This window comes from Cavia porcellus, unplaced genomic scaffold (genome assembly GCF_034190915.1).
Source record: "Cavia porcellus strain 051 isolate PalLab524CR breed Dunkin Hartley unplaced genomic scaffold, mCavPor4.1 scaffold_7, whole genome shotgun sequence".
NCBI lineage: Eukaryota > Metazoa > Chordata > Mammalia > Rodentia > Caviidae > Cavia > Cavia porcellus.
Window position 1 is genome coordinate 17,773,721 of NW_026947490.1, and position 21,459 is coordinate 17,795,179.

The following is a 21,459-nucleotide window of genomic DNA, read 5'->3' on the forward strand; positions in this document are numbered from 1 at the left end:
AGCTCCCACCTACCCAGCGTCTCCACCTCTGAACTGAGCAACTCAGAGTCATCCTGAGGGTCCTGAGGGGAGGCCAGACTTCAGGGAGGGCCCGCCTGGGATAACAGGCCACATGAGTGCCTTTCCTTGGGCCTACCACCAGCTCCTGATCTTCCTCCCTTCCTCCCTTTCTTATCACAGATGGGACTGACAAAACCTCCACCATCTGACAGGACTCACAGCCCAGCGCACCCATAGGCTCCCCGGGCGGCGGGCGGGGGCCAGCCCCCAACGGGCTTCTCTGCAGCATCGAGAGGGTGGGCTGGCTCAGCTATACATTCTGATATTTTTCTATTCTCTCACCCTTTAACTTTTGTTTAACATTGGTACACGCCTTGCTCACTCCCGGCCCATTGAGAGATCTCTGCTGAGGCCAGGGCACAGAGGGGACAGCCAGGCAAGGGGCAAGGACTGGCGGGATTGCCTCCTCCCCATCCCACCACCTGGCCTTGTCCCATCCCTGCCTCCTCCAGACCACTGACAGCCTGTTACTCCCCAAGGGAGCAGACTTCCCCAGAGCCACACTGCCTGCTGCCCGTGGAGCCTGCTCAGAACCCTTTGACACTGTGGGAGGAAGGAGCAGGGCAGGCAGCTGGTTTGCCCAGGGTGATACTGGAGAGGAGGAGAACGAGGAGAGGGATGGTTCTCCCTCTGTTCTCCCCTGCCCTTCCCCTTTCCCGCCATTCCCAAGGACAGGAGCCACCTTGCTCACCTGCTCACCCTGTTTCTCAGAGGTTCTCTACAATTAATTTCTTAGGCCTATTTAAGATACATATTTATATAGTTCTTAACGGTTTTTCTCTCTGATCATTCCCTGTCATTTTTAGAATCTCCAGGCTTCTCTCTGAGCCAAGACAGTGGCTGAAGGAGCCTGGACTTTATGTGGGGAGAGGGCAGAGCCTCCTCCCCAGACCCTTTTCCCCTTCCCCTCCCCAAGCCCTGGCTGCCAGGCACAGAGGTCAAAGGTAGGCAGCTGGGGCAGTGGTGTGGTCAGGAAGTCTGTTGCCTTAACATCCCCTTCCCTCACCAACACATCCTTCTCCACTTCCAGGTCTGGCAGCTGAAGACTTGGGAGTTAGGAACATGGGGAAGGGGATTGTTTGGTTTTGATTTTATCCTTGCCCCTTTTTTCTTTCAGCCTTTCCCATACACACCCCGCCCCCATTATGTCATGACCTCATGTAAGTGGAACACTATATCATTCATAACCCAGAGGCGCATCCTAGCCCCAGCCACACAGACCCTTTGGTCCCTGTTCCTGATGAGGGTCTGTGCTGGGGTCTAGGTGAAGGGAGGAGGGGATTTTGGGGTTCAGACTGGGGAAGCCAGGGTCCCCCTATTCCAACCTCCTCTTCCCCCTCAACCCACCCGCTTCACTGGGACATTCTCAAGCTTTTCACATCGAAAAGAAAAAAAAAATGTTATTTTTAGATACATTTTATGAATAACTTTTGTTATGAATATGGCTGGTAACCATTGTGTATGTTATTATAAATACAAAATGTTGGAAAAAAACAAACAAACAAAAACAAAAAAAATTGAAAACCACCACCCTCCCTGCACTATCAGCCCATTCCCTGGACCTTCTTGCCCTTGCCCTCCTGGTCTGTGGACCTCCCTCCACTCTGAGCCCAGGGGAAGGAGGGAGCCAGGGGGGAGAGTGGCCCTGGGGACCTGCCATTGGATCCCCACCTCCTCTCCCAGTGCCGGGCTGGGTGGGGTGTCAGGTTTATTTATGTACCTCTTGCACACTCATCAACCTATGCAAGTCCCCACCCCGGCCCCTCCATGTTTCTGTGCCTTTGCTCATTCCCCTCAACCTCCCAGGACTTCTCTAGCCCCCTCCCACTAACTACAGGAAGTGGGATGGAGGGGCCACCTCCTTTGGAATCAGCAGGGTGTCTTCATGGAACCCTCACCTCTCCTCAGCCGATTGGTCCCTTTGTCACTCCCCATCAGGGTGGGCTGACCCTACCTGGCACTGGGAGGTAGTGGGGGACATCCTCCCCCTACACAAAGGGAGGCAAGAGTTTTGCCCCCTCCTGACAGCAGAGTGTGCAGGACGCAGGCCGCCGCACTCTGATGAGCAGGACCCAACCCTCCCACTGTGCCCCCAGGCCCTTTTCCATGATTTTACCCTCCCCACCTACTTCTGTCCCCAGCCCCACTGGCAGAATCAGCTTTGAGTAACTGTACAGTTTTTCTCGCTGTTGGAGAAGACTGACTTGTTGGAGTTTCACTTGTTTAATGGTCTGGGCTTATTTTGGAGAAAAAAAAAAAAAAAAAGATTCTGACCTTTGTTATGTTCTACTTTTTGGGAAACTAACTTTGCTTCTATACCTCAGGCTGGGGTGCTCAAGCGCCTGGGTTGGGGGCTGGGAGTTGGGGTGCTGGGTGAATAAGACTAGAGGCACTGGGAAGGGAAGTCAAGAGTTGGCTTTATTAACAGCAAAGGTTAAAGGGTGGGGGAATCAACAAAGTGGAGGGCTCACAAAGAGACCACTAGAAGAGTACCTCTCTGCTCTAAAGACCTTGTCACTCCGGCCCTCTTCTGAAGCCCCAGGGCTCAGTCGCTGTCGCTGTCAGCCTCACTGGACTCAGAAGCTGCGGCTTCACTGCCATCCTCTTGGGCTGAGTGCTCACTGCCACTGGGGAAGGGGCTGGCACTGCGGCTGCGACTTCGGCTCTGGCTGCGGCTCCGCTGGCCACCCCTATCACTGCCACTGTCCGAATCATTGTCACTGCCACCACGGGCCTGTCCTCTGTCCTCATCATCAGAGTCAGCATCATCCTCCGAGTCAGCATCACTACCAAAGATCTCCTCTTTGTCTCGGGCAGCTCGGGCCTCATCCTCACTGCTCTCATCTTCACCACTGCCGCTCTTGTCACTCGCCTCATCCCTGTCGCCCTCCTCCTGTTCACTCTCACTGCCAGAGCGCTCATCCTCACTGCCCTCCTTCTCACTGCTGCTGCCCTTCTCATGTTCCTCATCTGTGAGGGAGCAGGGAGAGAGAGGTCAGAGTCAGTTTCTCACCCTCCTGGGGCTCCCAGGGTCTGGCCTCTCTCCCTTTACCTGAGCCCCCAGTTTCTTTCTCTTCTGCCTCCATCTCCTCCTCCTCTTCCTCTTCGGGTTCGTGGTTTTCCAACTGAGCCTTCCGTGCCTCCTAGAAGCAGAAGTAGGATTGGAAGCAGGAGGGTATGATGGCAGGTCTCTGTCCTCATCCACCTCCACCCTCCTGTTGGGGCCCTGGGCCAGGAATGCCGCTTGTTACCTGGGCTTCTAATTCCTTCTCATTCATGTCTCGGTGTTTGACCACAAGGAGAGCATTGGTACCTGACTGAACCCCAGCCTTGGCCCGGCGCTTACTAAGACGGACCCTGTAGAGGACAAGTTGCAAAAGAAGGGTGGAAGATGCAATCTAACTCCAGAGAAAGTTCTGGTCTGACTTGATTCGCCATCAATGCTTGGTTCAGGGCACACAAGAGGAAACATTACATGTGTACCATGTACATAAATGTGTTAAGAGATGTGTATATGAATTAATTATTAACCAGCACTTAGGAGACACCAAATGTGGTTTCTTGCTTTTGAGAAATAGGAACTTACATCCCTGTGGAAACAGAACCTTTCTGGCCCTAACATAACAGAGGGCTAAAATAGGGGTGTGGTGCTCCTTGGAAGTTCACCAAGAGCTCCAGGTCACCCAGAGTCAACCAGTTCTCTGCTGCCTCTCACATTTCCTGTCTGGCTATGGGATGAGAATTTCGGATCTCTGTGCTAACTCTTACCCCCAGATAGTTAAGCAGTTAACTTTCAGGCTGCACAGAATTTTAGGGTCATGTTTTTGGTTTTGGTTTTTGAATCATGGTCTCACTATGTAGTTCAGGCTGGCCTTAAACTCAAGGGAATCCTCCTGCCTCAACCCCCCCAAGGTGCAGCACTACAGGTATATATCACCATGCCCATCTCAGGGCCATGTTTTTAAACTTAGATGCCAGATGTTTTTAAATTATGCATGGTGGCTCACACCTGTAGTAAGCACTAGGAAGGTGAGGCAGGACAGAAAAGTTTTAAGTCGATCCTCTCTCAAAAGGGCTGAACTGGGGCTGGAGATTTAGCTCAGCGGCATAAGCGCCTGCCTTGCAAGCAGGCATTCGTGAGTTCGATCCCCAGTACCGAAAAAAGGAAAAAGACAAAAAACAAAAAAAGGGCTGAGGATGTTGCTTAGTGAGGTGGTTGGTTCAGTCTCCAGTATTGCCCCCCACACTGCAATTGTGTGTGTATGTACACATAAATAGACATATATGCAAATATCTGAAAAAGTTGGCTGTCCTACATCCTACATAAGAGCTCCTACTGCCTCCAGCATTATCTGATGACCTTTTTTTTATAGTGCCAGGGATTAAACTCAGAGCCTTACACTACTACTATACATCCCAAACACCACTACCTCCACCTTTTTGAGACAGGGTCCCACTGAAGTTGCATAGGCTAGCCTTGAACTCACAGTCCTCGATCTACCTGCCTTGCCCCAGGGTCTAAAGCAGAGAGGCAGGCTAATCAGGCGTGCTGAGTACCTGGTCTCCAACTCATTGTAGTACACCCCATCACCCTCTCGGAAAATGAAGAAGTAGTTCTCCTCATAGCCCTTGCTGGCCTTGTTCTTCACATTCCAGTTGTATTCCCGAGCAATCTTGTAGTCATACCTGAGGATAAGGACATGGGGTCACCCCATTTTATCCCTGAGGAGAAGCGGGGGAACACTTCTCAATCCCTCAAATCTAACCCAACCCACGAACACATCATCTGGTGCATAGTCCATCTCCTCCTCTTGGTCTCGCTTTCGTTTTTTCAGTGTCTCTTCCACAGGCAGGAAATAGGCCACAAACTGGTTCCCTTCCTCATCCATCATGCCCCTGGTTAGGTGAAGAGAGACTAATGAGTGAAGGCAAAGAGACAACAAAGAACAGACCAGCATAGGCAGCAGGGCCCCTGACCTGATCATGGCCTGAGACATCATCTCCAGGGCAGCCGCACCACTTGTGTCCTTGGGTGCTGGGTCTGAGTCAAAGATGACCTGAGCGCAGGGGTTGATCCACATCTGGCAAGACAGAGGGCACTGGGGTTAGTCTGCAACAGGCAGCCATGGGAGGCTGGCCCTCTACCTCCCACCCTAGGCCTGACCTTAAAGTCTGGGAAGACAGGCATGACCTCCACTGGTGTCACACGGGGTTTGCTGTAGTGCTGGGAGATCTGGGGAGTGGGGAAGATACAAGATGAGGGAAGAGGGAGGAAGAGCTGGACCTACCCCTTTGCGTTTGCTTCTGTCTATCCCAGGCTGTCAATTACCGATTTCTGGGCATCTTCAAAAGTCTTCTCAATGGCTGTGATCTGGCTGTCTCTATCTTTATATATTTCCTCCTCAGTGAATTGCTGCTTCACAGAAACTCCAATCCTGGAGATGAAAAGAAAGGCTTTTTTTTAGGGGCCACTGGACAGAACCTGAAATCACCTTCCCTCCTTTCCCATTTGCAACTTACTTGACCTCAGGCTTCTCATTAGAGATGCCGTAACGATTGAACTCAGTGGAGATGTACTCAGTCTTACGCATCCATGGCACCACCTTTGCATGCTGCTGGGACCTAAGGTAGGAGATCAGGCACCTCAAGATTCCACAAAAGATCCCCTCCCTCTTGCAGAGTCTTTTACCCACTTGGCACCTTCTCACCTTTTAGAGCTGGTGGGGGCCTGAATCTCCTCTTCCAAAAGCTTCTCATCAGCTGGATCCAGGAGAACTAGAGAGCAAGGGGGCAGGAGGACCATAAGTAAGACCCAGGCCTGGCCTTTGCTGCCCTAGCACAGAGCCTCCCCCTCCTTCTCCTCCCTGTCTCTCCACACACCATTAGGGTCAATGCGGTAGGTGTCAGGGTTGATGAGGTCGATAGTGACTCCCAGGTCTGGCTCAGTCAGGAGGTCATGTTTGTGCTGTTTCTCCAAGGAAGTTGCTTTGTACTGGACAAACCTGGGTGAGGAAATAAGCCAGTTTTGGTTTCTAGATTCCAGCTTCATCTCTCATATCCCTGCTTCCCAGAAGATATGCTTCTCTGGGGAGGAACTTGAGTGTGGAGTGTTCCCATGTTGAAGTCAGGCTGGCTCTTCAGAGGGAGGGCATGTGGGTACTGCCTGCTGTACTCATTTAAGTTTAGGGGCGAGGATGCTGAGGTATAGGAGATTAAGCCTAGGGACTTTGCACTGAGCTACATCCCCACCTCCCACCCTACCCATTTTATTTTGAGACAAGGTCTTGCTAACTCACTAAGTTACCCAGGCTGGGCTTCAGCTTTTGATCCTCCTGTTTCAGCCTCCCAGAGTGTTAGGATTACAAGTATGTGACACTACATTCAGATCACGAGTTTTTTAATTTGTTTTTGTGGTACTGGCCTCACATGTGTTTGGCAAACACCCCACCACTGAACTACATGCTCACTGCTTTCGTGTTTTATTCTGGAGACAGGATAGCTAAATTGCACATACTGACCTAGAACTTGCAATCCTTGTGCCTCCACCTTTTGAGTAGTGGGATTGCAAGTGTGCACCACTGTCCTCATTCATTAGTATTTATTGAGCACTTCCTGTTATGTCCTGGGAAGGTACTGTCTAGGCTCCAAGAAACTCTTATTTCTAAGTCATTTCCCCTCCCCTAATCTTGGTCTTACCTGTTCTGATCGAAGGGGTAGGTGATGAACTTAGGGTCGAAGGGGATGTCAGGCAGACTATTGCAGTACTTGACACGGCAGACCACTCCAGACCTAGTAAAATAGGTCAAAATGGCCCTTCCTGCCCCCACCTCTACTCCCGGACCCCATTCCCCGTCCCAGCGCAAACAATGGAGCTCACCTTTCAGGCAGCGTCCGGTGGGAATTGGGCCTGGAGGGGAAGAGAGATAACTTATAGCTTGATGGGAAGAATAGGACTGACAAAGTGAGAGAGGCTTCCACATTGCTAAAAGCTGGACGGAGGGACCTAATATTCTATTCCTTTTGGAGGAAGAGTGCCCAAATGCTTTAATGAACGAGTCCAAGCGCTCAAGCCTTCTGGGAAGGAATGTTGTCTAGCGCTTTAATAAAGAACCACGTATTCAAATGTTTGGGGGACAGGGCGCTCCAAAAGCTTGCCTGGGAAAACCTAAGTGCAAGATCATTTTTGAAGTTTCCAACTGTGCCATACTTGAACTCGATAGCAAGGGAGGAAGGGGCAACACCCCATCCCAGAAAAACACGCCTCCTCTGTCAAAGGTTAGCGCTCCGTGACGTCACCAGCACACCTGGGGGGCCCCGTAGCTCTGTAAGCAGAACCCTCATCCTCTACCCTGCCCACCTGCTGAAACCCAGACAGACACCAGGGAAAGCAGTAAAGCCAGGTGGCATGGTACCTACCTGTGGCCATCCTCTCGCTGGGCCTGGGTCTGGATGGTTGGCGCCATAGCGATGAGGCCACCGCGGCGCGGACGGAGTCCTGGCTGCGCCGCGGACAGACGCCGAAGGGCGTGCCTACCTCGATGGACACCGCCTCTGGGGCAGGGTGCGGGTCGGTGCTGCTCTTAGTGGGGGCTGGGACAAGATGAGGTGGCTGGAAGAGCTCCGGGAACGACTCACGTAAACGTGCAGGCAACGCCGAGGACGGACTCTCAATTCCACCTCTACCAACTGCCGCCCAGAAGCTGAGGACCCGGTTGAGGACCTGGACCTGTGGTTTCGCAACGCGACGCTTTCTGGGAAATAGAGTCCGGAGCAAAATTACACACGGATTGGTCAGCTGTTTAGTAAAAGGCGGGGCGAGAGAGAAAAGACCTCATGATTGGTGGGAAGATGTTGCGGTCTGGACATCGCATTTGAGACTGATGGAAGGTAAAGCTGATTGAATCGTCTGGGAGGCCGAGCTAACAAACAGACCCTACGGCTGAAGAAGCAAAGAAGCGCAGAAAGACGCACTTGTGACGCACTTCCGGTCCTGTAAGAGAGGAAAATGGCTGCGCCCCAGCAGCAGGCTTCTGCGGCTTCCTCAGCTGCTGGTGTATCAGGTCCGGGTTCAGCTGGTGGCCCGGGTCCCCAACAGCAGCAGCAACCGCCAACACAGTTGGTGGGACCTGCCCAGAGCGGTCTCCTGCAACAGCAGCAACAGGACTTCGACCCTGTACAACGCTATAAGATGCTCATCCCGCAGCTGAAAGAGAGTCTGCAGGTGATTGGCCCGGAGCTTCAAGAAGCAAGCGCGATTTAGTGGTCTGACTCCAAGGTGGCCTGCTGTGGGACTATTTAGTTAAGGAGAGATCGTAAGCAAGGACGGAAGAGTAAAAGGTGTTCTTTTTTGTGAGGCTAAAGTGAAGCTCTTTGAGATGGGACTAATGGAAGGCAGTTTAAGGGGGAAACCAGGCTTCGGTCGTCAAAACCTGGAGAAAGGACTGGCCTGTAGGAAGATTCTGCGCGCAATTAGAGATGGGGGTTGTGTCTAGGAAATTAGTGGTGGGAACCCCGGGTGAGGGCAGGTCTCTGGGAAAATAAAGGAGAGATTTCTGTAGAAATAGAAATGAGCCGGGCATAGTGGTGCACTCCCATAATCCCAGCACTCGGAAGACGGAGACGAAGATCACCGTAAGTTTGAGGTCAGTTTGAACTGCACATCGAGATCCTGTGTCAAAAATAAATAAATGAAGGAAGGCCATCAAAGTGAGTGTCACTATGGGCTGTCACGAGAGGTGCTAAGCGAAGAGGTGTTCTGAGGTGGATTTCAAGATCCACCAAAGGTACTCTATTTCCTTCTATTCATTCTTTTTTTTTTTTAACTAGACCTTGATGAAGGTTGCAGCCCAGAACTTGATTCAGAACACTAACATTGATAACGGACAGTAAGTACAGCCCCCTTTTCCCAGGATATCCTAACATCCAGCCTTAGAAACTCCTCCCTTGGGGCTGGGGATTTAGCTCAGCGGCATAAGTGCCTGCCTTGCAAGCAGGCAGTCGTGAGTTCGATCCCTGGTACCGATAAAAAGGAAAAAGACAAAAAAAAAAAAAAAAAAAAAAAAAGAAACTCCTCCCTTGGCACCCCATCCCTCCTGTTTTCAAGCCCTGCCTCTGATCTGGACCCTTGGGCGTGGTTTCCTGATGAACAGTTAGTTGAGTAGACAATGGTGACCCAGAGTTTAGGAATCCATTTCTCTATTACCCTTTTCTCCTGGGTTGTAGAAAGAGCAGTGATGGACCCATACAGCGCTTTGACAAATGCCTGGAGGAGTTCTACGCACTCTGTGATCAGCTGGAGCTCTGCCTGGTAAGGAGTATTCTGGACTTTGGGTGACCACAGCCCCTGCCTTAGTCACCAAGATCTTCAAGAACTCTCACTTGGTACACTCACTGATCCTCTTCTGAGCCAGATCTATGCAACTAATGTCAGGCACACAGTGTTATTTGATGGTTTCTCTCACAGAGCTTCCATTTCAAATATAACCCCAAACAGGGGCAGTTCAGAGTGGGTCAAGGCTGCCGGGAGAAGTTCAGGTCAGAAGAGGACTGTAAAGGTTGAACACAGGCAGGGGATTAGAGCTAGGATGGGGGAAGTTCAGAGTGTGGGTGAGGGGAGCCCAGGTCGGGAGAGAGCACATTGAGGAAGACTAGAACAAAGAACAGAAGAGAAGGGCCAGGAGTTAAGCTCAGTGGCATAAGCGCCTGCTTAGCAAGGATGAGGTTGTGAGTTTGAGCCAGGTACCAAAAAAAGAACAAAGAGAGGCAAGAGTAGAGAGGCAGGTGTAAGAATGACTCAGAGCCTCAAATCAGACAGACTACCTTGAATTCCTCCTTTGGAAAATGGAGTTTCAGGGAAAAACTGTATGGAAAACACATACGATCATCTAAGGCACAAAAGAAGTGTTTCTGGACTGGGTGTTGAAAAAAACCAGTTTGAGAAGCTGTTAGTGTGAGAAAAGTGTTTCTCCATAGGGAACAGCTTCTGCTTTAAAATCTCTATAGGAATATCAGCAGATTGCCCAGTGTGGTGGTACACATCTCTAATTGTAGCACTTGGGAGGCTGAGGCCTCTGGGAGGATTGCCTTGAGTTTGAAGCCAGCCTGAGCTACATAGCAAGACCCTGTCTCAAAAAAAAAAAAGCAGTATCAGGAAATTCAGTCTGACCGAGATGTGGTAAAAATGGGATATGTTGGATTTTGTTTTGTTTTGAGACAGGGTCTGCTTGTGTAGTTCAGCCTGGCCTTGAACTTCCAGCAACACTCCTGCCTCGGCCTTCCAAGTGCTGGGATTACAGGCATGCACCACCTTGCCTGGCTTGTTTTGCTTTGAGAAAGAGTCTTACTGTGTTTTCCAGGCTGGCCTGGAACTCACTATGTGGGGCTTGTTGGAATTTTTTTTTTTTTTTTTTTTGGTAGCGAAGATCAAACTCAGGAACTCATGCTTGCTAGGCAGGCACTGTGCTGCTGAGCTATCTCCCCAGCCCCTTTTTTGTTAGATTTTGAATATAATTCTGAAGACACTAGGGAGCCACAGAGAATTTTAAGCAAGAGAAATAATGAATCTGTTTGCTTCTCATAATACACCTCTCATTGGCAGAGGAGGAATGTATAAGAAGGGTTGAAACTGCAGGTGGGAACCCAAGAGGTAGCCAGGGAAGGGCTATGTAGAAGAGGGGAAGAACAGATGGGACTTTGGAGCCCTCTAAGGGCTTCGGGACTGATGGGCTATTTAGGGAGGAGTTTCCAGGTTGAGACCTAGGACTGTAATTAAAATGGTAGGATCTTCCTGAGAAGAAGGCCCATGAGAAGGAGTAGAAAGAAACGTGAGATAGATGCCACCAGGGAGGCCACTGCCAAGCCTCAGGTGAGGCGAGTTCATAGCAGCTAACATTCATCAGGGGCTGGGAATATAGCTTAGCACCTGCCTGGCAAGAGAGGTTGTGAGTTCCATCCTCAGTACCAGGAAAAAAAAAAAATCACATTGCCAGGACCTGACCTGTATCTTATACCTTTTAGGCAGGGAGAGGAAGTTACTAAACCCATTTTCCAAACAAGGAAACTGATGCTTAGGAACAGCCACATGCCCCAGGTCACCCAACCCAGGACTAGCAGAGCTGGGCACTAACCCCAAGACTTTGGGGGTCACCAGGCCATACAGGCTCTCCCAGGGAGGTTATGGGGGCACTGTATGCCCCTGGAGTGATGCTGATGCCGCACCCTTGCCTGTCTGTCTACAGCGCCTGGCACATGAGTGCCTGTCACAGAGCTGTGACAGTGCCAAGCATTCTCCGACGTTAGTGCCCACAGCCACCAAGCCCGACGCTGTGCAGCCTGACAGCCTGCCATACCCACAGTACCTGGCCGTCATCAAAGCCCAGATAGCTTGTGCCAAGGACATTCACACCGCCCTGCTGGAGTGTGCCAACAAAGTCACAGGCAAGACGCCCACGCCACCTACTGGCCCTGGGGGCACCCTCTGAGGTGGCAAGGCTGGGTGCCTTGGGAGCCTGACAATGTGGGTGGGGTTAGAGGGAATGAAGAGTGATTTAAACCAAAGCACTGTGATCTCATTTATATTCTCATGTGAACACTGAATGCATCTGCCGCCAGCAGGGGGCAGCAGAGGCGGCGGGGAGCCTGTTGGGTGGGACCTTCTGTGCCACTGCCCCTCTGGGCTTCTCTCCGCCCCCGCCTTGCTTCTCTAGCCTAAGGTAGACTTTCGAACTTTGCCCCCTGACAACCTTTGTTCTAGGGGCCCTACCCCTCCCTGGTCTCGGTGCAGCAGCCTGCCTGCCACTTCTCCCCAGTCCTTTTGCACTGTCCCAGGGGGGATAGTCTGCTTTTCCTAGCTCTTCTATCTCTTCTTTCTCTTTTTTTGTTGTTGTGTTTTGAACAGTGACATATTGCCACGTGTGGTGGCACACATCTGTAATCCCAGCACTTGGGAAGCTGAGGCAAGAGGATAGCCATGAGTTCAAGGCCAACCTGAACTTCATAGTGAAACTCTGTCTCAAAAAGAAAAAAAAAAAAGACAAAAAGGGGCCTGGCCTGGGATGTAGCTCAGCAACACAAGGAGGATAGCCTGAGTTTGATTGCTGGTACCAGAAAACAAAACAAAACCAAAAAAAAAACCCTGTGATATATAACCTAGACAGCCTCAAATGTGTGTGTTATTGGTAATTAAACCCAGAGCCTTCATGTTGAGTTACAGCACTTTCATTAACTTTTTTTTTTTCATTTTAAGATAATCTTGCTAAGGCACTCAGGCTGGTCTTGAATTTCCCATTCCTCCTCCTCCTCCCCAAGTGCTGGGATTACAGGCATGCACTACTGTACAGGGCTCTTGGTGTTGGCTCTTTTGTCCCTGTCTCTGCTCCCTTTCTGGTCCTGTGGCTCCCTGTCTGTCATCTGTTGTCTTCTGTCTCCCCACTCTAAATGGGACTCTGCCTATGAAAAGAGCCCCAACCCCTGAGTTACAGGGGCTAGAGTCAGGGGTTTCATTTTCAGAGGTCATAGCTAAGCCCAGAATCCCCCAGCAACTCCATGTCAGCCCAGCCTCCAGGGTCCTGGGTGTAGAAAGAAGTCAAGGGGTCTTGGTCCTGACCTCAGCCTCCCTGACTGGGGAGCAACCAGCCCCCACCCATCCCCAGGCCCTGCGTCAGCGGAACTCCAGTGCAGGGCATTGTGCAATCTGTGGGCAGCCTGGCCCAGCTGGACGCCTGGGTCCCTATATTTTTAGCCCCAAAGGAGAAGTGAAAAGGCCCAGGCAGAGGTGAATCATCAGTCCTGGGGAAGGACGCAGCTCCGGGAAGCAGGCCCTGGGCAGGGGGCTTCAGGGATGGGGTGCCCCCCAAGCTCCCCAATGCTTCCCTAAGAGCCTGAGCAGCTCAGCGTAGCCTTCAGGCCTGGGCAAGTGCTGGCCGGAACAGAGGGACCAGCCCAGGCCCAGCTGTTGGTTAGGGTGTGAACAACCCGAATGACTCAGCCTGGTCGGGGGAGCTGCCCCACCCAACACCTTCAGTGCCCTGGTTTCCATGTTAACCACTCAGGGGGCTTCTGTCCTGGTCCCCATATCTGCAAGGAAACCCTTGAACCATGGAGATTTGTGTGATTCATCTGGAGCCCAAGTCTCTTCCTTGGGAAACTGGGAAACAGCTAGCTGTGTGCATGTCTTTGTGTGTGTCTGTGTCCATCCCAGAAATCCCCACCCTTGAAGCACCAGGGCATAGGGAAGTGCTGCAGGCACACTGGCCCCTGGTGGGATGTCTTAAGGGGCACTGTAGTCTGTTCACTTTCTCTGGGTGAGTCAGTTCCCTACCCAGCCCCCAGATTACCTAGGACAACCTTTCTTAACCTAAAGTTAACTAATTACGGACTTTGATCACATCTAAAAATGCCTTTGCAGCAACACCTAGATTAGTGTTTGATTGAATAACTAAGATTGTGACCCTGGGGCTGGGGATTTAGCTCAGCTGCATAAGTGCCTGCCTTGCAAGCAGGCGGTCATGAGTTCAATCCCTGGTATCGATAAAAAGATTTAAAAAAAAAAAAGATTGTGACCCTGCCAAATTGATACATATAACTTTGCCACCCGGGCTTCTGCACACATCTCCTTAATAAGATATGTCTCCAATAACAGAGTCACAGTAGTGCCTAGCAAGATACAGGATTTGTATATGACTGAAAATGCTCTCACCAGCAAAGCCCACCAGCTTCCAGGGCAGGGACATATCACATGTACTGACAGACCTGTCAGTCCATGGGCACATATGCAAGAAGACCTACAGCTGGCCCTGTGGGGTGGGGTCAGTCTGATGACGTCGTACACAAGTGCAAGCACTCAGGGCACAAGGCCTAACCCCTTAAAACCACACCCAGGGAGACACAGTGAGCAGCAGAATGATGAATATGCATCCAGCGGCGACATGGTAAAAGATGGGGCCGGGGAGTTAGCTCAGTGGCATAAGTGCCTGCCTGGCAAGCATGAGTTTGTGAGTTCGATCCCTGGTACTAACTAAATAAAAAAAGTAAAAGATGGGCACCAGGAAGCTATATTCATTCAACACCGGCAGGCCCTGCACTCTTGAAACTGTACCCCATCACAGTATAAAAAAAGTAACACCCAGTAGACAAGACAGAAGTTCCCAGAAGCAGCAGAGAAGTGAAATCAGAAGTGGGAGAGATTTATAATACACACGATGGTATCTGGGAATAAATCTAACAGGAGACATTCAGGTGGTTTAGCAGTAGAGCACAGGCTGGCATGTGTGAGGCCCTGTGTTCAATTCCTAGCACTACCAAAACACAAATACACAAAGATGAGCATGCCGAGAATTGTTCATTGAACAACATTAAAAGTTAGAGAACTTGGGGCTGGGGATTTAGCTCAGTGGCATAGGCGCTTGCCTTGCAAGTGTGTGGTCGTGAGTTTGATCCCCAATACCGATAAATAAGAAAACACACATACACACACAAAAAAAGAACTTTCATTGGATAGTGGTTTCATGAGCATTCCTTATGGCCTGTAACTAAATATTACATGTTACATACTGTAGATGTTACTTGTGTTATTTGTTAAACTGATGATGCGGTGATTTTAAAAATGTCAGAGGCTAGGATATAATTCAGCGGTGAAGTGTGCACTTAGCATGAGATTGAGTTACAGCACATACAGAACAATTAAGATCTGGGTGCAGTTGCCCACCTGAAGGTCTAGCCAACCTGGAGGAGGAAGGATGGTTTGAGCCCAAGAACTTGAGACCAGCCTGGCCAACCTGCTGAAACTGTTGCAAAAAAAAAAAAAAATAGTGGACAGGTCAGGGAAGGTGACACTGAGGTGACAGAGCAGACTTCAAAAAGATGAGGCATAAATCTATAGACAGCCAAAGCAAGAGCTTTCTGGAGAAAGGGAACTACAGTGCAAAGGCCCTGAGGCAGGTGTACTGGTGAGCTGCTCTAACAGGAGGCTTAGACCACAGAGGGTGCAGGAATAGGAAAGGAATCCCAGACAGGTCACAGAGGGACTTGGTAAGGATCTTGGCTTCCACCGGACTGTTAGTCTCAGGGGAGGTTGTATGCAAACACTCTAGGGAAGGGTTATGTATGAGATGCCCTGCTGCCACCCCTGTAGACAAACAGACCAAGGGACCACACCACTCCCACCCCTGCAGGGACTGTCCTACTACATGGGTCCCCAAGGACCCCATTCTGTGGACCACCAAAGGGAGCAACCAAACCTTTCGAAAACAGCCCTCCAACTAGCACGTAACCCCACTATCTCTCACCCCATTGCACTTTGCCCATCAGGGGCTGACTCAGCCCTGCCCTCAGTGCAGAATTATGGGCTGGGAACAGATACGAATGGCTTAGATGCTGGCTGGGCCCCTCAGGTGCAGTGTGCATACACCCTCGCTGCCCGCAGAGGCAGACATTTGATCTTGACATGGAGCAAGGAGTACGCCAGCGGCCCTCCCGACACCATGTCACAAGCGCTGCCGACGTCAGGCACCAAAGTTCACCAGTTTCACTGCCTTGTAGCTGGGGCACAGAGGAACCGCATCCAGACACCGCTGTTTCTCATGCACATGCAGTGTCGGAGTCACCCATGACCAAGATAAAGGGAGCCACAGCCGCAGTCGCCTGGGTTCTGACACTCAGGCACCAGGTCTTGTGTGTGCCATTCTCAGTCACACGGGCAGTCAATCCCCTGCCCGGGTAGTTGTGTGCAGTCACACTCTCTGGGTCAACCCTGATGCCACTGTGGGTCAGGACTATGCCCGGGGTAGGCAGCGGGTATGTCACAGGATCCACGGATGCTCCCTCAGGGACAGCTGCGGCCGAGTTGAGGGTCCCCCCACATCAAGTGCAGGTGACAGAGCCACACGTATGGCTTCACGTATGTATTCACACGGCACGGCCCTGTCCCGTGGGATGGCAGGCGCGTGCCCTCATACAGGAAAGAGGTGCAGGTACACTCGTGTTCCACGCTTACTTCCCCAGCTGCACACCCAGGACCCCGAGGCTGCCACCCCAAATGCGGGGGCACACTTCACACAAGTAGAGTCGCCTACGCTGGGCGCCCAGCCTGTCCCTTAGTCACACCCGCGGCCGCCCAGGCGATCGCGCTAGGTGCGCACACGCCAGGCACACGTGCAGCGAGCGCACGGCCCCCGCTCGCCCACGCAGCACCGGCTCTCACACCCCCGTTTCCCGTCCCCGCTTGTTTTTCTGGAAACTCTGCTCTCCGTCCTCCCCCCCAGGCCGGAAGCACCGGCGGTATTTTTAGCTTCTCTGGTTTCCGCCCCTTTCCCTCCCCCACCCCACCCCGCCCGCGGGGGACCCGGCTGGTGCGCGCCCTGCTGGGGACCCCGGCCAGACTCTCCCCACCGTCATTCCAGAGGGGATTCCCGGCCCACTGGAGCCGCGGATTTTCCCGCTGGCAACGTGGAGGACGGGGAGGAGTCCCGCCGCGAACTTCCTCCGCGGGGTGCCTGAGGCGGGGGAGGGGCCGTGGTCTGGGGTAGGGAAGAGGGGCGGGGGTCCAAGCCCAGAGTCCGGGCAGGCTCCGGTGTCCCAGGGGGCCGGGCCGAGGCCATCCCCGAGTGCCACCCCTCCGGCTGCGGGGTGCCGGAGAGGGGCTCGTCCGCCCCTCGGGAGTGAGCCGGCCCCGGGCGTCCAGGCACTCACGTCCCGATGAGTCAGCAGATGGGAGAGGGGGGCGGGCCGGGCTGACTCAGGGGTGGGAAAGGCTGCGTCCCCAGGGAATCGAAACTGGACTCTCCTCCGGGAGCCTACCCAGCTCCCCGCTGCCCCCCTCTCCCGCTCAGTCCTAAGAAAGACTCGGGGTGTCCGGCGGGAGGCGGATCCCAGGGCCCCTCCCCGCTTTCCCTGCTGTCGTCGGGGCTTTGTTTACAGTAGACAGGAGCCCCGGGTTACAGGAGAGGAACCCGGGCGTCCGGGCTGAGTCTCCTCGTCACGGCTTCCAGGAAGCCCCCTTCCCCCGCCCCTTGCGAGTGAGTCACGGGCAAGCGGGAGGCCACAACCGTGCCAAGCCGCCGCGGCCCGCCCAGCTCACGGGACTGCCCAGGAAGGCCCCTTGGCCCAGAGAGCGCCACACCAGGGATTCCCCTCACTCCTGGTGCTGGAACAAGGCAGGTTGGCCTTTGAGCCTGGCAGGATCGCCCCACTTCAATACAAGCCCGCAGCGCAGCGTGCAAGAATGAACTTCCCATCATTGTAACCGCTTCGTGGCAATGGTTTCTAACTCATCCTTTCAGTGATGGCAGCCAGCCCACCAAAACCCTAAGAAAATCATTTTGCTATGTAGTTCATGCTGGCATTGAGCTCACAGTGATCCTCCAGCCTCAGCCTGCCCAATACTGGGATCACAGGCGTGCACCACCATGCCCAGCATTCTTGGCTTTTTGAGATAGGGTCTCGCTAAATATTCCAGGATGGCCTCAAACTCGAGTGATAGTCCTGTCTCAGCCTCTCAAATGTTGTGATTACAGAGAAATGCTGGAATTATAGGGATGCATTACCACACCCACCTTCTACCAAGATATTAAGAGCTTTTGCTCAAAGCACCTAAACGACCTGCCAATGTGGGGAATGACCCTCTAAAATTGAGCTTGGGCAAGGCACATTCCCATTGTAAGAAACCATCCAACAGATAAAGATGGACTAATTTTACCTCAAAATACTTTTTGATCCAGACAGTTCCCCAGAAGACCTCTACCTTTCAAATCTTGAAGGTTTTTTTTTTTTTTTTTTTTTTTTTTTTTGAGATTAAACCTCTTAAAATCCTGATATAGCTGGGGGTGGCACACAACTGTAATACTAGCTTTCAGGAGGCTGAGGCAGGAGGATCTCAAAATTCCAGGCCAGCTTACACTACACAGAGAAACTCTCTTAATCACTCCCTCCTCTAAAAAAGGCCATGGTATAATACTGCTGCCATTCACTCTCTGAAACTAGGAGAGTATCTGGGTAATTTGATATTGGGTATTGAGAACAGTGCCCACCCCAAAGAAATTAGAAGTGCACAGAGCTATGGTGGCCCACTTTGGGAAAGCCTTGCCAGATACTTAACCCCACATAAACCCCTAAAATGGGGACAGGGAGGACATCTTGACCAGGTCCAGGTGAGGTCTCCGAAGAGAATTCCCTTCTGGGCCTAGTGGTCTCCTCTAGCCTTCTGTTCTTGCGAATTTCCGTGTCTACAGGTGTTTGTCCACAAGTGTTTCCTCCACTGTAATCTTCTAGCTCCGTACCCCGGAAATTTGTCTCTCTCTTGGACTGTTACCTGTCTCCCCACCCCCTCCTCTTCTCACTTTGACCCTTCCTCTCTGTCTGTCTCTTGGCTATGTCTGTAGTTTTCTCTCTGCCTCTCGCCCATATCTAGAGTTCTTCCAGTTCATCTCTCCCGCCCTCATCCATTTCGCAGCGTGCCCTCTCAGCCTCTGCCCTAGTTAATTGCCCCTGCAACCTGCCCCCACCTCTGCCCCAGTTCCCTCAGCCACTCAACGTCTAACCTTGAAAACTGGGCAAATGCCCCTTATCCTACTCCATACCCGCCCAGCCGCATCCTCGCCGGGGGCGGGCGGAAGGGGACTGGCTGGAGAGTGGCCGGGCTCTGCCGCCGGCGCGTCCGGGAAGCGCCCTGGCCCCGCCCCTTGGCCCCGCCCCCGTGGGCCCTGCCCCGCCCCCCCGTGGCCTTATAAGAGGCAGACTCCCCGGACCGGCCGCAGCCGACTTTAGCGCTCCCACTTTCGGTCTACTGTTCTTGGCCAGTCGCGCCGCCATGGATCTCACTGCCATTTACGAGGTAGGTCTCCACCAACTATGCTTAGCTCCGAGATTCTTTAGCCTGAGACGCCCACCTTCCTCCTCAGGTCATATTTATTTTTCTCAGGGTGAAAATGGAGCCTGCAACTTCTGGGTCTCGGCCTGAACACGGGTGGGGCGGTCCCTGGAGAGGGGAAAGCTGGCGCACTTTGCTCAAAGTAGGGTTTTTGGGAGCCGGAAATGGCCCCACACCTGCCTCACCCCAAGTTGCTGAGGCCGCGGTTTTGCGCGGAGGCGTTTCTGGGGTTGAAGTCTGAGTTTGGGCAGGCGAGTTTTTGCCCCCACTCCCTGGCCCCAGTTCTGTGGGAAGTCGAAAACGGAGGCGATCCGAGCGCTCGGGTCAGTTGTGAAACTGTCCAACCTGGTTCCCAGTTGTGTCCGGGAAGGCCCGGAAGGTCAGAATTGGGAAAGAGTTGGGGCTCTGGCGTTAATCCGTGCAAGCTAGGATTTCAGGGTTCCTGTGGATTGACTTCAATTGTGGAAAACTGAGACTTTCATATCCGGATCCCTGGAGAACCCACAGGTTTCAGGGAGCGGGTGGGGCTCAGGTCTGGAGCCCACAAACCGGACTGGCAGGCTCCTGAAGTGCCCTGCAGCTGGGGTAGGGCGTTTCTGGTGTCCTTACCAAACCTTTTCCCACAGAGCCTGCTGTCGCTGAGTCCCGACTTGTCATCCGACCACGGAGGAACTGAGTCTTCGGGAATCTGGAGCCTGAACTCACCTGACTCTGGCTCTTCTGGGGTCACCTCCCGCCTGCCTGGCCGCTCCACCAGCCTGGTGGAGGGCCGAAGCTGTGGCTGGGTACCCCCACCCCCTGGTTTTGCGCCCCTGGTTCCCCGCCCTGGCCCTGAGCTGTCGCCCTCACCCACCTCACCAACTACGACCTCCACCACCTCTTCTCGATACAAGACTGAGCTCTGTCGAACCTTCTCGGAGAGTGGGCGCTGCCGCTACGGGGCGAAGTGCCAGTTTGCCCATGGCTTGGGTGAGCTGCGCCAAGCCAATCGCCACCCCAAGTACAAGACTGAACTCTGCCACAAGTTCTACCTCCAGGGCCGCTGCCCCTATGGCTCACGCTGTCACTTCATCCACAACCCCAGTGAGGACCTGGCTGTCCCTGGTCACTCTCCACACGTGCTACGCCAGAGCATCAGCTTCTCAGGCCTGCCCTCAGGCCGCCGCACCTCGCCACCACCACCGGGTCTGACGGGCCCTTCCCTGTCCTCTTGTTCCTTTTCGCCCTCCAGCTCCCCACCCCCACCTGACTTTCTACTTTCACCCTCTGCCTTCTCAGCTGCCCCTGGAACCCCTGTGGCCCGGAAAGAACCCACCCCAAACTGCTGCCCTTCTTGCCGAAGGGCCACCCCTGGGAACATCTGGGGTCTGGCTCGGAGCCCTTCTGCACATTCCCTTGGATCTGATCCTGATGAATATGCCAGCAGTGGCAGCAGCCTGGGGGGCTCTGACTCACCTGTCTTTGAAGCTGGGGTGTTTACACCCCAGCCCCCTTCAGCCCCACGGCGGCTCCCCATCTTCAACCGCATCTCTGTTTCAGAGTGACAGGTGACCCCAGTGCAGATCAGCTGGATCTCCAGAGGGAGGCACTTGTGGAGAACTGGGAGACTCCCAGTGTAATTAGGTAGCCCTACCTCCCCACATTCCAAAATGCATTAACCCACTTGCCTGATGTCACACCGGGGCAGGCCCCCAGTGTGCATGTCCAGTCAGTGTTCACGTTGGTGTTGGGGTGGAGTGTTTGCCAATATTTTAAGATGTAGCATGTTTGAGGGGCCAGTGAGCTCTCTCCCCTGTCCAATTCTGTCTCCTGGAATCTTATGTGCTGTGAATAGTAGACCCCATCCCACTTTTTCCTAGACCTGCATTTCCAGTGTCTGGTGATTGGAGCCTCCCCTGAGGGAGAATCCTGGTGCTCAAATTTCCCTCCACAAGCAAGTAGCCAAAGCCATTGCCAAGTCCCAACCCGCAAACAGTGGGCCCTTTATTTATGACGACTTTATTTATTCTAATAAGATTTTATAGTATTTATATTAGGTCGTCTGCTTCCCTTGTAATTTTTCTTCTTCTTTTTTGTAATATTAGAAACAATGGTATAATTATTGTAAGTTACTATAATATATTAATATATATTGTTACCTCGAAAATTATTTTTGTTTTTAAAATTTTTAAATAAACAATACGCATGTAAAAATGGCTTTCTGAGTTTTTCCAAGGCCTATGGGCAGTGAAAAAAGCGAAAAACTGACATTTTTAGAAGCCAGGGAGAGGCCCGACCGCCAAACCTTTACAGAGCTGAAGCTGTCTCCAGCTGAGCTTACCTGGCAGGAAGTGACGTCACCGGTCCGGCCCATTCACCTGAGAGGGCGGGGCCAGGTAGGGTCACCCGGTAGGAACCGGGAAAGCCAGTTCCCGGGGCGGTTCCTTCCGCGGCCCCGCGGCTCCTTGAGCCAGCTCGGGCGAGCGGGGACAGGATGTTTCCGTCTCCCCGAGGCCGAGGCCAAGGCTAGCAGGCGGGCTGGACGGCGTGGGGAGGAC

General features: G+C 52.7%; 4 protein-coding genes across 7 annotated transcripts in view; 3 read left to right on the top strand and 1 right to left on the bottom strand.

Moving 5' to 3' along the window:
- Samd4b (sterile alpha motif domain containing 4B) overlaps positions 1-2,333 on the top strand; it is a 41,846-nt gene extending 39,513 nt beyond the window's left edge. For all 4 annotated transcript variants that reach the window (XM_063252734.1, XM_063252732.1, XM_063252735.1 and 1 more), the window contains one exon: positions 181-2,333. In XM_063252734.1, the coding sequence (XP_063108804.1) occupies positions 181-209 (29 nt within the window). In that variant the 3' untranslated portion in view covers positions 210-2,333. The remainder of the gene's footprint in view (positions 1-180) is intronic.
- Positions 2,334-2,460: 127 nt separating this feature from the next.
- On the bottom strand, positions 2,461-7,743 carry Paf1 (PAF1 homolog, Paf1/RNA polymerase II complex component). The gene is made up of 14 exons (XM_003467259.5): positions 7,477-7,743; positions 6,938-6,967; positions 6,757-6,849; positions 5,941-6,062; positions 5,769-5,835; positions 5,581-5,682; positions 5,390-5,495; positions 5,225-5,293; positions 5,038-5,141; positions 4,840-4,956; positions 4,618-4,746; positions 3,312-3,417; positions 3,113-3,203; positions 2,461-3,030 (listed from the first exon to the last, which is right to left on the bottom strand). Exons 1-14 carry the CDS (start codon positions 7,521-7,523, stop codon positions 2,606-2,608), a joined length of 1,608 nt encoding a protein of 535 aa, XP_003467307.1. The 5' UTR covers positions 7,524-7,743; the 3' UTR covers positions 2,461-2,605.
- A 152-nt stretch (positions 7,744-7,895) lies between these two features.
- Positions 7,896-11,616, top strand: Med29 (mediator complex subunit 29). The gene is made up of 4 exons (XM_005002568.4): positions 7,896-8,281; positions 8,887-8,945; positions 9,283-9,367; positions 11,298-11,616. Exons 1-4 carry the CDS (start codon positions 8,066-8,068, stop codon positions 11,538-11,540), a joined length of 603 nt encoding a protein of 200 aa, XP_005002625.1. The 5' UTR covers positions 7,896-8,065; the 3' UTR covers positions 11,541-11,616.
- A 7,149-nt stretch (positions 11,617-18,765) lies between these two features.
- Zfp36 (ZFP36 ring finger protein) lies at positions 18,766-21,115 on the top strand. The gene is made up of 2 exons (XM_003467166.5): positions 18,766-18,886; positions 19,549-21,115. The coding sequence occupies exons 1-2, from the start codon at positions 18,863-18,865 to the stop codon at positions 20,464-20,466; spliced, it is 942 nt and encodes a 313-aa protein (XP_003467214.2). The 5' UTR covers positions 18,766-18,862; the 3' UTR covers positions 20,467-21,115.
- The last annotated feature ends 344 nt before the right edge of the window (positions 21,116-21,459 follow it).